We start from the raw sequence: 16,969 nt of genomic DNA on the forward strand, positions 1-16,969 counted from the left end.
TTAGTAGAGACAGGGTTTTGCCACGTTGGCAGGGCTGGTCTCGAACTCCTGACCTCAAGCGATGTGCCCACCTCGGCCTCCCAAATGTTGGGATTACAGGCGTGAGCCACCGTGCCCGGCTTCCCTGCTCATTCACACTTACATGTGCCAGGCCACGACCACCCTCCCCTCTCCCCTCTCCCCTAACCTCCTCCCTCCTTCCTCCCGCCCTTCCGTACGTGTCTGTCTGTATAGTCATTGGAATTTCCTGGCTTGGCATGGGCTCAAAGCCGAAACCATGGACAGAATGAAAAGTGGCGCATCAGACCAGCCGCCAGTTAAATAATGTTTGGGTTCTTGTCAGAATGTCACGGAGTACCCTGTCATTTTGTTTCAGCAACTTGTCCTTCCGAATGCACAGTTCGCCTTATGGCATGCCAGCAGTAAAAATGTCACTTACAATAATTACTTTTTGGTGAAAATGCTTGCTGACTTCCCACCTTCAAGCTGTTTTTTACACAGTGGGGAGATAATAAGAAACGACTGTATCCTGACTGCTCAAATGAACACTAAATGGAATTTGGGTTCTTATTACTGCGGATAGAGGGCCGGGTATGGAAATTTCAACAGTGGATCGGAGGAACTGCGGAGAGATGTATCTCCGAGAATTACGGCAGGTGCGGGTTTTCAATTGGCTCCCATTGAAAACTTAAGGCAGCTGTTGTTTGCCTGCTGTTTTTGGAATATAATATTTTTCATAATCCTTTTATAGTTCCTGAATGCCTTGTGTGTCTCAGAGGGGCTTGAGTCACTATCTCTGCTTTCTGTAGCTTGCTAACCAAGCTCCTCTTATGCCAGATTCAGTGCCTTGTTAAAAAAAAAAAAAAAAATTAATTCACATAGATCACTTTTTAAATGTAACACCTTACTATTGCTGTCAAAACTGGATGGATGGGACTGTGCAGTGGGGCTTTTAAAATATGCAAATTACCCATTTTCAATTGTCCTGGTCCTGCAGGCTGCAGGGTCCTTGGAAGCGAGGTTTTTGTCTGATTTCTCCCTTATCCCCAAGACACAGAGTAGGTGCTTTAAAAATGTGCGAGTAGGCTGGATGCGGTGACTCATGCCTGTAATCCCAGCACTTTGGGAGGCAGAGGTGGGTGGTTCGCTGGAGCCCAGGAGTTCGAGACCAGTCTGGGCAACATAGCAAGACCCCATCTCTCTACGAAATATACAAAAATTAGCCAGGCGTGGTGGCACACACCTGTGGTCCCTGCTACTTTCAGTCATGCATTGGCAAGAAGGCTAAGGTGGGAGGGTCTCTGAAGCCCAGGAGATCGAGACTGCAGTGAACCATGATCACACCACTGCATTCCAGCTGGAGCAACAGAGCAAGACCCTGTCTCAAATAAAATAAAATGAAAGTGAAATGACGCAGGAATGACAGTAGGCTGCAATTCAGAATCACGTGGTGTTGGCAGATAGCAGGATGGGTAGGAACGTCGAGGTTTTCCCCTCCTAATCTGGTTCTGATCCTTGCACCATCTGTGTGACTTTAACCAAGTCACGTTGCCTGTCTGAGCCTCCTCTCACCTGGGATGTAGGGTGTAAATTTCCACCCCAGGGGCCATTGGGAGAATTGAATGAACCACATGCAAACGCCCTCAGCTCGCTGCTCCATTCACGCCTGGTATGAAATGTGTTTTGGTTCCCTTCCACAATCCTATGAGTGGATCAGCTTTTTGTGACTCATCGTTAAGTCTTCGAGATTCACGCATGTCGATATGTGGGTTGTAGAAAAACTGTGCCTGGGAAGGCAGGCGCAGTCACTCTGTCACTAACGCACACTTGGGTGCAGGGTGCAGGCGCCACCAGCTGTACAGGGGCTGTTTAGAATATGGCGCATCCACCTAGCTCCTGGCTGTGTGTCTCGGGGCACCATATCTTTTTTTTTTTTTTGAGACAGAGTCTCACTCTGTTGCCCAGGCTGGAATGCAGTGACACGATCTCAGCTCACTGCAACCGCTACCTCCCGGGTTCAAGCAATTCCCCTGTCTCAGCTACCAGAGTAGCTGGGATTACAGGCGCGCGCTACCACGCCTGGCTAATTTTTGTATTTTTAGTAGAGATGGGGTTTCACCATGTTGGCCAGGCTGGTCTCGAACTCCTGACTTCAGGTGATCCGCCCGCATCAGCCTCCCAAAGTGCTGGGATTACAGGCATGAGCCACTGCGCCCGGCCAGGGCACCATATCTTACCTGTGTAAAATGTGGGAAGTGGCTGGGCACGGTGGCTCACACCTGTAATTCAGCACTTCTAGAGGCCAGGGTGAGAAGATCACTTGAGGCCAAGAGTTTAAGGACCAACCTGGGCAACATAGCAAAACCCTGTCTCTATTTATTAAAGTTTAAAAAAAGTTTCATGTTTTAAAAAAGATAAATGCATCATACAGGATGTGGCCTTTTGAGTCTGTCACCAGCGTCCCTGTCATGTGCCAGGCATTGTGGGAGAAATAGCACTCAGTCATAAGATTTATGTTGACTGTAGGTCTTTATAGAAACAAATACATTTGACTAGGTGCAGTGGCTCACCCTGTCAGGGTGGCGAGGGTGAGGGGACCATCTGTGCAGCGGGGAGAGTTGGCTTCCTGTAGGATTCACTGTCTGTCCTAACAACAAAAATACGGTCAATAGAAAAGAAACATTACTTCTCCTTTCCAAACATTAGCAAATGGAGCCCTGTGATTAAAACGATACTCTCTGAAACAACAAGGCTTTGCTCTGTTCCATGCAATTAAAAATAATAATTAAAAAAAGAAAAAAAGGGCCAGGTGCGGTGGCTCACACCTGTAATCCCAGCACTTTGGGAGGCCAAGGTGGGCGGGTCATCTAAGGTCAGGAGTTGGAGACCAGCCTGGCCAACATGGTGAAACCCCGTCTCTACTAAAAATACAAAAATTAGCTGGGCTTGATGGCACGAACCTGTAATCCCAGCTACTCGGGAGGCAGAGGCAGGAGAATCATTTGAACCCGGGAGGCGGAAGTTGCAGTGAGATCGTGCCACGGCACTCCAGCCTGGGCAACAGAGTGAGACTCTGTCTCAAAAAAGAGAAAAAGAAAAGAATGACTTTCTTCCCAACGTGATATTCTGAGCGCGTGGATTCACGGTGTCTCCAACGCGTCTGTTTGCTGTGGCATCTCTCCATGCCTGTGCAAAAAACATGTACTCAATCCTGTTTCTTTGACCTGAGACCGTAGCCACAACTGTGCATGCGGATGTCTGTTGGCGAGTAAACTATCTCCCAGGAAGAGTGCAGCTTCCAGCTGTCTTCTACATTTTAATTAATTAATTTATATATTTATTTAGAGACAGAGTCTCACTCTGTCCCCAAGGCTGGAGTGCCGTGGCACGATCTCAGCTCACTGCAACCTCCGCCTCCCCGATTCAAGCGATTCTCCTGCCTCTGCCTCCCCAGTAGCTGGGATTACAGGCACCCGCCACCACGCCTGGCTGATTTTTGTATTTTTAGTAGGGAGGGGGTTTCACCATGTTGGCCAGGCTGGTCTCGAACTCCTGTCTTCCAAGTGATCTGCCCGCCTCAGCCTCCCAAAGGTCTTCTGCATTTTAGACTCAGACTGAGAGTGGAAAGACAGATACAAGCCACCTCCAGCAACCAGCCGCCACATGTCACTTTCACACGCCTGGACCTCTCAGGGCTGGGACAGGGCTTTGATCTCAGGGGGCCCGCCTTTGTCTGTAGTCACAGGCTGGAGCACAGAGGGACACCTGTAACAGTAGTGAGCACCCCTGTTTAGTTCTCCTGGGGGTTCATGATGGCAGAAATCCACACCACTGGCTTGCAAGGCGTGCTGGAAGAAAGAACTGCACAGCCTCTGAGTTTCACAGTGACTGCCTCCGCCAGCACCCAGAACAAAACGGGGAGGTGCCACAGCAGCCGGCACCACACTCGGTTTATTAGCCAGGCAGCCGTGATGTTGACCTTGCTGTGGGTTAAAGGACACAAAACCTGAAAAGAAATCTGTTTATCATTTGGGAAATTCATGCCATCCTTGACGGTATCCGGTGAGCAAGATGGATGATCTGCCAGGCCGGCCCCTCGCATGGGTGAATCACGCCATCCTTACAGTATGATTCCTCTGCCGGCTTCAGACACAAAAATAACATTTGCGGGGTTTTATATCCAGTTCTCTGGTGACCTGGGGGGTGAGCAGAGAGAAGAAATCTGATTTGTAAGATTCACATTGCCCTAAAGATTTATACGGACCATTTCTGCCTCTTACGCTTGTCTCTTCTACATCTTTCAAAAACCGGTTTGGCGTGTGTTTTTCTCTTTGTAACCTGATTTCCCAGGTCAAGGACACAGCCTTATGCGATGGCGGAAGTTTGTGCCGGTTCAGGATGATAAACGGGTTGATCGCTTAAGTTGCAAATGTTTTATTTGAGGCTTTGCTCTTTCTAGGTATGAATACAAAATATTCCTTGTAGTTGGAATGTATTTATGGCAGGTTAGTGTATCCTGGATACAGTATGTCCAGAAAAGGACTCTTGAGATAAATGGTAAATTGAAGTTAAGTTGCTGCTCTATGCTACATTTTCTTTTCAGCCAGGTAACAAGTATTTTGGGCTATCTACCATGGTGCTGATGTTGACTGAGTGACCTGCTAGGGCCCGAGGGAGAAGCAGCAAGAGTAAGACCCTTGGCCAGGCATAGTGGCTCATGCCTGTAAACCCAGCACTTTGGGAGGCCGAGAAGGGAGGATCACGTGAGGCCAGGAGTTCAGCCTAGGCAACATAGCAAGACCTCATCTCTACAAAATAAAAAATTAGACAGGTGTAGTGGTGCACATCTGCAGTCCCAGCTACTTGCGAGGCTGAGGTGGGGAGGATTGCTTGAGCACAGGATTTTGAATCAGCCAGGGCAACCTAGCAAGACCCCATTTCCACACAAAAAATTTTTACAAGACCCTGCGAGCAGAGAGCATGGCCTGGGCCCTCTTACCTGGCACTGTGGGGTGCTACTCTGTGTCACCCTCTGTGGGCATCGGGGGAGAGATTGTGCCAAGACACTGAGCTGGGCCAGGGGCAGATTCTGCCTTGTAGGAAGGACCTCAGCCCGAAGCCACATCTTCCTCCTGGACAGTTTCTATCTGCAGAAATTAGGAAATGGTCTAAGTCTTTATCTCAGACATCCCGGAACTGAAATCCAGCCTCTTTTATCAGGTTTTATGGGATGTTATCAGAGGTCAGAGGGATCACTCACCAACAGAGCCCAGCTGGCATTTCCCACTGGGCACCCACAGCGACCCCAGCAAGGCAGAAGAGAGTGTAGACTCTGGCTTGTCCACACCAGCCCAGTCACTTCTGCTGTCGGTTACAGCATGGCTTATACCAGCAAAGAGCTCGATTTTCAGAAGCAGGCAGAACGGGCAAGTCCCAAGGTTGTAGGTAGAACTCTAAAATGGAAGAGCTGGAGAAACAGGGTTCTCCTCCTCTCCTTGCCTCTCTCCGTCTTCCCCTAGAGTTGGGTGCTGTGGAGTTCTGTGCTCTTCACAACAAAAAAACAGCTGGGCATGGTGTTGTGCACCTGTGGTCCCAGCTCTTCAGGAGGCCAAGGCGGGAGGATCTCCTGAGCCCAGGAGGTCGAGGCTGCAGTGAGCCATGATTGCACCACTGCACTCCAGCCTGGGCCACAGAGCAAGACCCCATCTCTAAAAAAATAAAAATAAAAATAAACCACCCTAGGTCCTGAGACCCAGTGCTGGGGGACCAGAAGCTATGGCCTTATGTTTCCACAGTTTTTGGTGTTTTTTCTTTTTTTCTTTTTTGAGATGGAGTCTCACTCTCACTCTGTCACCCAGGCTGGAGTGCAGTGGCGCAATCTCAGCTCACTGCAACCTCCACCTCCCGGGTGCGAGTGATTCTCCTGCCTCAGCCTCCTGAGTAGTTGGGATTACAGGCGTGAGCCACCATGCCTGTCTGATTTTTGTATTTTTAGTAGAGATGGGGTTTCACCATGTTGGCCAGGCTGGTCTCGAACTCCTGACCTTAGATGATCCACCCGCCTGGCCACATTTCCTCTTAAGGGTCTTCATAACTGTGGTGACTACGTATTATGGGCAGCCCTCATTTAAAACAATCTGTCTATGCTTTTTGTTCTGGAAAATATGGACAACATAACTACACAAGTTATGATCTAGCCAAAGTGCTTCTGAATTACCAAGTGATGGGGTTTCATTAGAAGAAATCATGACAGCGATAATATGATTAATAGGAGTTTTTTTAGCAGAATGCCCTCATGTTAAGCCTTCCGAAGCCTTTCTTTTAAATCCCTAGTTTTTCTCGCAGTGATGTTATTTTTGTTTTTTAATATGGAATATTAGAGGTTACTCTCAGTCAAAAAAATATGAAACAGTTCACTAAGACCCACAGAAAACCCTACCGTCTGCTTCTCCTACAGAGCGTTTAATTAGTATTTCCTAGATAAGGAACGTAGATGGTCGTGGTGAAAGACGGCTATTTTCAGGCACGGTTTCTCGTGTGCTTTAATTACAGAAAGCACTCCAAAGACCTCCGCCAGCTGCAGCCCTGCCCCTGAGTCCCCGATGAGTTCCAGTGAGTCGGTGAAGAGCCTGACTGAGCTGGTCCAGCAGCCCTGTCCCCCCATCGAGGCGAGCAAGGACGGCAAGCCACCGGAGCCCAGTGACCCGCCAGCATCCGACTCCCAGCCCACAACGCCGCTGCCTCTCTCCGGACACTCGGCCCTCAGCATCCAAGAATTAGTAGCCATGTCCCCAGAGCTGGACACCTACGGCATAACCAAGCGGGTGAAGGAGGTGCTGACAGACAACAACCTCGGTAGGTTCTCCTCTCGGCTGCTGAGTCAGGAGGTGGCAGGGAGTTTGCAGGAGGAGCAGGTGAAGGGCGGGCCCTAGGCCAAGCCAACCACAGAGTCTCAACTTGTGTAGGCACCCTCTGAGAACATGAAACGTCCTATAGTTGTGAACAGTAGGGAGCAGGCGTTCTGCAGGTCAGTCCCCACCTCCTCCCCACCCTGCACCCCCATGGGGACCAGTTAGAAGATGAACATGGGGTCTGAGTGGACTCCAGAGGATCCATGCAGACTCTTTTTTTTCTGTCTTTTTTTTTTGTTGTTGTTTTTTCTTTTTTTGAGACAGTCTTGCTCTGTCACCCAGGCTGGAGTGCAGTGGCACAATCTCAGCTCACTGCAACCTCTGCCTCCCCGGTTCAAGTGACTCTCGTGCCCCAGCCTCCTGAGTAACTGGGATAACAGGGGCCCACCACTACTCCTGGCTAATTTTTGTATTTTTAGTAGAGATGAGGTTTCACCATGTTGGCCAGGCTGGTCTCGAACTCCTGGCCTCAAGCAATCTGCCCACCTCAGCCTCCAAAATTCTTGGGATCACAGGCATGAGCCATCTTGCCTGGCTTGGATGTATCTCAATAGAGACAGTCTGAGTAAGTCCAGATTGCTTGAGGCTACAGTCTGAGACCAGCCTGGGCCACATAGCAAGACCCCATCTCTACAAAAAATTTTAAAATTAGCTGGACGTGTTGACGTGCACCTGTAGTCCCAGCTACTCAGGAGCCTAAGGTGGGAGGATCACTTGAGCCCAAGAGCTCGAGACCAGCCTAGGCAACATAGCAAGACCCCTTCTCTATAGCAGATTTAAAAATTAGGCTGGGCGTAGTGGCTCATGCTTGTAATCCCAGCACGTTGGGAGGCCACAGCAGGAGGATCGCTTGAGTCCATCCAGGAGTTCGAGACCAACCTGGGCAGCATGGCAAAACCCTATCTCTACAAAAAATATAAAAATTAGCCGGGTGTGGTGGTGCACGCCTGTAGTTCAGCTACTCGGGAGGCTAAGGCAGGAGAATCGCTTGAACCCTGTAGTTTTAGGCTGCAATGAGCTATGATCATGCCACTGTACTTCAGCCTGGACAACACAGTGAGATTCTGTCTCAAAAAAAGAAAGAGGTAGACACCCAGTAGAGCCTGGCATCCTCGGGGCTCCAGAGCTGGGCAGCGTCCACCCGACAGTGCCAGGATGGCTTAGTGGAAGGTCTGACGAACCCCGGTTCTCACTCTGCTCACTGAGTCCGTGATGCTGGCCAGGCGGCCTGCGTTCTCAGATCCCCCTCCACGAAACTGGAATAACCACACCTGCCTGGGGGGTGTGAGTAGCAGCAATTTCTAGCACCAGGCCTGACTGGTAATAATAGTCATTGTTACTTTATCATTGCTATTCCTGCTGCCTTGCGAAGCCATCTCCATTTCACAGCCCACAGCTGGGGCGGGCAGCCCCTGGGGAACTCACTTCGTCACCCTGGCATCCCACCGTGCCTCAGACCTGGCCCCGGCCTGGCACATGCTCCAGCCCCCCGGGTGCTCGGCCTCGGTTGGTTCTCTGTGCTCTGTGTCACTGCTCATCAGCTGCTGTGGCTGTAAGAATGTTACAGTGTTTCATCATTTTTATTTATTTATTTTTTTTGAGATGGAGCCTCACCCTGTTGCCCAGGCTGTAGTGCAGTGGCGCGACCTCAGCTCACTACAGCCTCTTGGCTCACTGAACCCCGGGTTCACATGATTCTCCTGCCTCAGCCTCCCAAGTAGCTGGGATTACAGGCATCTGCCACCACGCCCAGCTAATTTTTGTATTTTTAGTAGAGACGGGGTTTCACCATGTTGGCCAGGATGATCTTGAACTCCTGACCTCAAGTGATGCACTTGCCTCGGCCTCCCAAAACGCAGGGATTACAGGCATGAGCCACTGTGTCTGGCCTTTTTTTGTTGTTGTTGTTGTTTTTGAGGCAGAGTCTCACCGTCTCACTCAGGCTGGAGTGCAGTGGCACAATCGCGGCTCACTGCAATCTCTGCCTCCTGGGTTCAGGTGATTCTCCTGCCTCAGTCTCCCAAGTAGCTGGGATTACAGGTGCCTGTCACCATGTCCAGCTAATATTTGTATTTTCAGTAGAGACAGAGTTTTGCCATGCTGCCAAGGCTGGTCTCGAACTGGCCTCTGGCCTCAGGTGATCCACCTGCCTTGGCCTCCAAAAATGCTGGGATTACAGGCATGAGCCACCACGCCGGCCAAGCCTATTTTGTCCTTTTAAACCACCGTGCTCCTCCAGTGTGGTGTTAACCAGGCAGGGTTCCCTGGTTTAGGCACGCGGAGATTGGAAACCCACCCTTTCTATCTTTATTTCCCAAGGGTGAAAGTCAGTTAAAGGGGCAGTGTTCTCTGCAGAGCATGCAAGCACAGCCCTACCAAGTGGTTGCAGTGTGTCTGCTGCTCATGGAAAGGCCTTGTGTGTCTTTTGTTTCTCCCATAGGATGAGAAGAGAAGGGAGGCTGAGCACGGTGGCTCACTTGAGAATGACAGGTGGCCTGTAACCCTAGCACTTTGGGAGGCTGAGGCGGGTAGATCACCTGAGGCCAGGAGTTCGAGACCAGCCTGGGCAACACAGTGAGACCCCGTCTCTACAAAAAAATAAATTAAAATTATTATCCAGGCATGGTGGCGCCCACTGTAATCCCAGCTGCTTGGGAGGCTGAGGTGGGAGGATCACTTGACTCCAGGAGGTTGAGGCAGCAGTGAGTCACGGTGGCACCACTGCACTCCAGCCTGGGCAACAGGGCAAGACACTATCTCAAAAAATAAAAATAAAAAATAAAATAAAAAAAAGAACAGAGTAGCTGAGTACCACTAAAGTTTGCTAGTGATACTAAACTAAAGTTTGTTAGTGATCTAACAGCCTGGGGGTTAGGCCAGCTTGTCCAGTGGAAGCCTCGCATCCCCATGTCTGTACGATGCAACAGACAAAACAGAATGAGAGAAAAAGTCATATCAATGAGACCTTATATAATTAAGTCAATTCATAAAAATAAAAATGTAGCTGTTGATTGGAAAAAATGGCTAATTCCCATATGTTCATCAGTTATTGAATCATGCAGGGATTCCTAGACTTGAGTCATCTCCCCCTTCATGACTCGTCACACATCCAAGGAAGCAGACCAGTTGCATCACTCCCGCCCACCTCCTTATAGGAAGTGGCATTTCGTGTAAATGTTGAAAATCAGATAGGGTCTAGCTCTGTTGCCCAGGCCAGAGTGCAGTGGCACGATCATAGCTCACTGCAGCCTTGAACTCCTGGTCTCAAGCAATCCTCCCACCTCAGCCTACTCAGTAGCTGGGACTACAGGCACACACCACAAGCCCGGCTAATTTTTTTTTTTTTTTTTTTTTTTTTTTTTGAGACGGAGTCTTGCTCTGTCGCCCAGGCTGGAGTGCAGTGGCGCGATCTCGGCTTACTGCAATCTCCGCCTCCCAGGTTCACGCCATTCTCCTGCCTCAGCCTCCCAAGTAGCTGGGACTACAGGTGCCTGCCACTATGCCCGGCTAATTTTTTTGTATTTTTAGTAGAGATGGGGTTTCACCGTGTTAGCCAGGATGGTCTCAATCTCCTGACCTCGTGATCCGCCTGCCTCAGCCTCCCAAAGTGCTGGGATTACAGGCGTGAGCCACTGCGCCCGGCCTTTTTTTTTTAAAAATAGAGATGGGGTTTCACCATATTGCCCAGGCTGGTCTCAAACTCCTAGGCTGAAATTATCATCCATGCCACCATCATTGCTGGAGTTTTCCTTGATGTTGGTTTTACTGGGTGAAGGTTTGTAGCTTTCTTCAGGCTCTCAAATGGGTCTGTAGCCCCAAAACGATTAAAAGTCATGGCTAGGAAACATCTAGGAGTCATACAGATAATTTTCCAGGAATAATCATCTGATTTTTTTTTCCCCGTTCAACTGGGAGGCCTAAGCAAAGAGCAACTAGCTATTCATATATATTGCTTTCCCGAACATAGCAAGCTCCTTGAAATGAAAATAGATTCTTTTACCATGTTAGCATTAAGTAAAATTTTCTCTTTTTTTTTTTTTTTTTTTTGAGAGGGGTCTCGCTCTGTCGCCCAGGCTGGAGTGCAATGGCACGATCTCGGCTCACTGCAAGCTCCGCCTCCTGGGTTCACGCCATTCTCCTGCCTCAGCCTCCCGAGTAGCTGGGACTACAGGCGCCCACCACCACGCCCAGCTAATTTTTTGTATTTTTAGTAGAGACGGGGTTTTACTGTGTGAGCCAGGATGGTCTTGATCTCCTGACCTCGTGATCTGCCCACCTCGGCCTCGCAAAGTGCTGGGATTACAGGCGTGAGCCACCGCACCTAGCCAAAATTTTCTTATAACAACTAAAAAAAAAAAAAAAAATCATAAGGACTTGGGACATTTATAAACTAAAGAGTTTGAAAAGCAGAGAAACACAGGTTTACAAAATCAGTAAATTTATCTTTAAGTTTTTTGTTTTGTTTTGTTTTGTTTGTTTGTTTCTTTTTAAGTTTAAAATGACCAAGCCAGGCGTGGTGGTGCACACCTGTAATCCCAGCTACTCGGGATGCTGAGGTAGAACAATTGCTTGAGCCCAGGAGTTCGAGTCCAGCCTGGGCAATATAGCAAGAGCCTGTTTCTTTAGGGAAAAAAATAAAAAAAGACTGATAAGAAATTAATGTCTCAGCTTCAGTGCTTTCTAGGCAGTAAACTTTTACTTGGAGGCCCCCTTCTTAGAAGCCATTGTGTGGTGTTTCTATTTCACAGACAGGATGTAAGCCACAGAGAGAACAAGCCAGCCCTCTGTCGTCTCCCTGCCCCGGATGGGGAGAGGTGCCTTCTGTTCTGTACGCTTTATGGGGTCAAACGCTGGCCCCTCTGATCCCAGTCTCCACTTCCACCTAATAAGTCCTGTTCATTCAAGTACTCCCGTCAGGCCATCCAGGTTATCACTGATCCTAATTTGTATCTTTACAAGCGGTGGCCCTCTAAACCAGCAGCAGAATGGCCCTCAGAGAAGTGAGCCTTTCTTTCTAAGCTCCTGACAAGCATTGCCAACTCAATGCGGCTGTGCTCTCCACAGCGAAATGCCCTCTGATCAGCCTGTGAAGCGGGCTGCCTACCCCTGCCTGGGAGAAGAAAAGGTATCGGGAAAGGGGTTTTGATCCACTTCCAGCTACTTTATTTAGCAAAGGCAGCCTAGACTGCAAAAGCAGACTTTGGAATTGGAATTGGCCGGCCTCTCAGAAAAGCAGAGCTGGGCAGCTCCCTCTCCTCTGTCCTGCTGTGATTGTGGGTTGCCTGCCCCGTTTTCTCAGCGAGACCTGATAACCTTGCTAATTGTGGAAGGAGACTCAGGTTGCCCTCTGATTTGAGGTTGTACAAGAGAGGTCTCCTGTTTGCTGTTTGGCCTTCTGAGCTCTGGCTTAGAGATTTCACTGCCTCTGAGAAACACCACAGGTGTTAGTGTGACCGCAGCACATACAAAGCCTGAAGGCTTTTTTTTTCCTTTTTTTTTTTCTTTTTTTTTTTTTTGAGACACGGTGTCTCTCTCTGTTGCCCAGGCTGGAGTGCAGTGGTGCAATCATAGCTCACTACTGCAGCCTCAACCTCCCAGGCTCAAGCAATCCTCCCATCTCAGCCTCCTAAGTAGCTGGAACTATAGGTACACGCCACCACGCCTAACTAATTTTTTGTGTGTGTATTTTTGTAGAGACTGAGTCTCACTGTGTTGCCCAGGCTGGTCTCAAACCCCTGGGCTCAAATGATCTTCCCGCTTCAGCCTCCCAAAGGGCCCTTCTGGCCACCACACCAGGCTGAAGGCTTAAGAGAAACGTCATTGGCCGGGTGTGGTGACTCACGCCTATAATCCCAGCACTTTGGGAGGCTGAGGGGGGTGGATCATCTGAGGTCAGGAGTTCAAGACCAGCCTGGCCAACATGGCAAAAACCCGTCTCTACTAAAAATACAAAAATTAGCCAGGCGTGGTGGCGAGCACCTGTAGTCCCAGCTACTCTGGAGGCTGAGACAGGAGACTCGCTTGAACCTGGGAGGCGGAGGTTGCAGTGAGCCAAGATTACACTACCGCGGTCCAGCCTGGGTGACAGAGTGAGACTCCATCTCAAAAAAATAATAATAAAGAGAAATGTCATTGGTTGTGTGTACGGAGAATGCAAGAGCAATGCCAACTCCCTGGCCAATGGAGAGTATTAAAAGTCTGGTTGAAGATATATTTCTACCACGTGTTTGCTGTAAGCTAGGATGTCGCCAGCCCAACCCTGGGCCTTTAAACTCCTGTGTCTGATTTTAACCTTGACAAGTACTTGGCCCTTCAGATCCCTGGCTCTCGGTGACAATACCTGTCTCGCTTCTGTTTTCTCTCTAGGCCAGCGCTTATTTGGGGAGACCATCTTAGGGCTCACCCAAGGCTCTGTCTCCGACCTCCTTGCCCGCCCCAAACCCTGGCATAAGCTCAGTCTGAAAGGACGAGAGCCCTTCGTCCGGATGCAGCTGTGGCTGAACGACCCCAACAATGTGGAGAAGCTGATGGACATGAAACGGATGGAGAAGAAAGGTAAGTCTCCCTGCCCCGCCAGGGCCAGCTGCGTCCTCATTCATAGACAGGCTGTTTCTTCCAAATCTTTCACACACAGCTGATGAGGGACATTGACCCATGACCAAGGGACTGGAGGACAGGGCAAAAATATTTTTGGATGGTCGTCCGCTAATGAGTACCTAAGAGGGCTGGGAAGATGTGTAACTTTTTCTCTCCAGCAGCCTGAATCTAAAGATTTTTTTAGCACTGGGAGCACTTTTAACCAAGGAGAGCGGAACAGCTCTGGGGGCGCTGCATTTGGTTTTTGTGTCGTGTGGGTGGCTGATCGGGCTATCACAGCATTTACTGAGCGTGTACCAGGTGGCTAGAGGCCTTCCTTTGTTATCAGAGAGAGAAATAAGAAATGCATTTTGTAGGCAGGGCACGGCGGCTCACGCCTGTAATCTCAGCACTTTGGGAGGCTGAGGCAGGCGGATCACTTGAGGTCAGGAGTTCAAGACCAGCCTGGCCAACATGGCAAAACCCCTTCACTACTTAAAAAAAAAAAAAAAGCCAAGCGTGGTGGCGTGCGCCTCTGTAATCCCAACTACTTGGGAGGCTGAGGCACAAGAATCGCTTGAACCCTGCAGGCGGTGAACAGAGATTGAGCCACCGCACTGTAGCCTGGGTGACAGACCATGACCCTATCTCAAAAAAAAAAAATGCATTTTGTAGATCAGGAAACAGAGGTTCAGAGAGGTTCGGTGCCTCCACCAAGGTCACCCAGCCTGGAAAGTGACAGAGCAAGCTCCTGCCACAACAGATCTCTCTCTTGCTGTTATTTCTCAGCCTCTGGGGATTTGGCCTCCCTAGAGGAATAACCCCACATGCACCCACATGTCATCTCGAATGTGGATTCCTGTTCTTCTTGCAGCCTGTAGGCTACAGCATAGGAAAAATGCCTAAAGCCCGGTGTGCTGTGCCTCGTGGTTTGCAGTTTCTAAGCGCTGGTCCTCGCCAGTGAGTCCGCCTCTCGAGCACCCTCAGTCCTCAGGTCACCCATGGTGCTGGGAGCTCACTGGGCGGCTGAACTGCATCCCTTAGGGGCAGAGACTGGGAACCAGCTGCTGCTGGTCTGACCGTAAGAAGAGGCAGCCTCCCTGATCAGCTAACGCAGAGGACCGTAACTAAGAGTGGGCATCCCAGGGGCCGGGCGCAGTGGCTCACGTCTGTAATCCCAACACTTTGGGAGTCCGAGGCAGGTGGATCACTTGAGGTCCAGAGTTCGAGACCAATCTCAGCAACATAGTGAAACCCCATCTCTACTGAAAAATACAAAAATCAGCCAGGCATGGTGGTGCACGCCCATAATCCCAGCTACTTGGGAGGCTGAGGCAGGAGAATCGCTTGAACCCGGGAGGAGGAGGTTGCAGTGAGCAGAGATGACACCACTGCACTCCAGCCTGGGCAGCACAGCGAGACCCCATCTCAAAAAAAGAAAAAAAGGGCATCCCAGGCCCTTGAGTGGTTCTGCCCCAGCCCACCCTGCCCCCACCCCCCCAACACACACAGAGCATCTGAGCCAGGGGTGGGTACGGAACCCAGGCCTGTCAGTTCTTAATTCACCCAAAAATTCCAGCCAAGCAACACCGTTCTCACCCAACCTAGGAAAGGGCTGCTGAAGGAGAGAGAGTATCTGGTGCTTTCTCTACAAACCCTGTGGGGGTTCCTTTATAATAATAGAGGCTTCTATTTTCTGAGAACTGCCCTGTTTGCCAGGCACTGCGCTAAGACTGCTCTCCATCCACACGACCCTGCTTAGATGTCCTTATCCAGGAAATATGAAGCTCGGGGCTTCATGCAGCCTAGCCGATTTCAATAGCTCCTATCAGTAGGGAGCGGGAATTCACACTCAGGGCTGTCCAATTTCAAAGCAGATGCTCTTAAATATACGTCCGCTGCCTGTGCTGCGAGCTGCCCCCCTGGGATGACCGAAGGACACTGCTGCTGCCCACTGATGACCTGCCCAGGTAGTGGCCTCTGCCCCATTCAGGGCCCCTCTAGCGGGCTCTGGCCTGTCCTTGGGCCTGTAGTCTAAGGGTCTGAGGTAGGCCACGCCTCTTGGGCAGCCCCAGGCAGCACTGTAAGCTGCAGAGGCCTGGTGCCACATTGCCCCCCCAAAAGTTTTCAACTTATTTTTCGTTTTGTTTTTTTGTTTGTTTTTTAAAGTCTCGCTATATTGCCCAGGCTGATCTTGAACTCCTAGCCTCAAGCAGTCCTCCCATCTCAGCCTCCCAAAGCGCTGGGATTACAGGCATGAGCCACTGCGCCCGGCCCTTTCAACGTCTTATTATGGGAAATCTCCAACATAAACAAAAGTAGAGAGAATGCTGTCATGAACACAATATATCTGTGCAGAGTTTCCCGTTATCCCATCATCCGAGCAGCGTGAAGCTTCCTGCCCTCGCCAGGAGGCAGCCCTCGGCCCTTAGGAGGGAGGAGGCCCTGACAACCGGGCTCTCTGCTGTGTTTCTCACCCTGGGGCCCTTAGGAAAGGACCTTAGTCCCCGCAAATACGTCTCCAGGGCTTCCCAGGCCTCTCATCTTCCCTCTGCACAGGCTCGGGGCGCCCTCTTGTGTTACAAATGAGTTACTGTTTCTGCGGGGCCCAGACCTTTCCAAAGGTGCCCCAGTCTCCAAAGCCACTGTGGTCCCGTGGCCTTCTCTTCACTCCTGGGGGTACCGGACACGACGGCTGCTCCCTAGAGAGGCCTTCACCAGCCCCCCGCTAGCCCCTGGTCAGTTGTCTGTCCCCTAGGAGGGAACTGGAGGGAGTCCCCAAGGTTGGACAATCCAACTCCTTTCTCTGGATCCAACAGCTTTGACTCCGCTGTTTGGGTTTTCTGTGGGGAAGATTTACCTTCTCAGTTGCTTCTGAGTTCTCATGACAAAATAGCAAGTTAATTAAGGAAATCCCTTGCCTAAGTTGTTTATTTTATTTTATTTTATTTTTTTAGAGACAGGGTCTCTGTTGCCCAGGCTGGAGGGCAGTGATGCAATCATAGCTCACTGCTGCAGCCTCGGTGTTCTGGGCTCAAGTGATCCTCCCGTCTCAGTTACCCGAGTAGCTGGGACTACAGGTGCATGCCACCACACCTGGCTAATTTTTAAATTTTTTTTGAGACAGGGTCTCGCTATTGTTCTCCAGGCTGGTCTCAAACTCCCAGGCTCAAGCAATCCTCCCACCTCAGCTTCCCAAAGTGCAGAGATTATAGGCGAGAGCCACCACACCCAGCGATGTCCTTCAAGATTCAGTTTAAACATCATCTCTTCTAGGCAACTTCCCCTTCCCCCTCCCCAGGTGTAGGGACCAGCCCCACAGGGTCAGTGGGTCTCTCCCCGTGTGCGGAGACGAAAGAGTGTAGAAATAAAGACACAAGACAAAGAGATAAAAGAAAAGGCAGCTGGGCCCGGGGGACCACTGCCACCAAGACGCGGAGACTGGTAGTGGCCCCGAATGCCAGGCTGCACTGATATTTATT

At 50.2% G+C, this 16,969-nt stretch overlaps 1 protein-coding gene across 14 annotated transcripts in view; it reads left to right on the top strand.

Annotated features, from left to right (window-relative positions):
* Positions 1-16,969, top strand: part of CUX1 (cut like homeobox 1) — a 467,346-nt gene that overhangs the window by 403,553 nt on the left and 46,824 nt on the right. For 11 of the 14 annotated variants that reach the window (XM_024249252.3, XM_063725468.1, XM_063725466.1 and 8 more), the window contains 2 exons: positions 6,553-6,855; positions 13,278-13,466. The exons of the other annotated variants lie outside the window; for them this stretch is intronic. In XM_024249252.3, coding sequence (XP_024105020.2) covers positions 6,553-6,855; positions 13,278-13,466 — 492 coding nt within the window. The remainder of the gene's footprint in view (positions 1-6,552; positions 6,856-13,277; positions 13,467-16,969) is intronic. 14 annotated transcript variants of the gene reach the window in all.

The sequence above is a fragment of the Pongo abelii genome, chromosome 6, assembly GCF_028885655.2.
Source record: "Pongo abelii isolate AG06213 chromosome 6, NHGRI_mPonAbe1-v2.0_pri, whole genome shotgun sequence".
NCBI lineage: Eukaryota > Metazoa > Chordata > Mammalia > Primates > Hominidae > Pongo > Pongo abelii.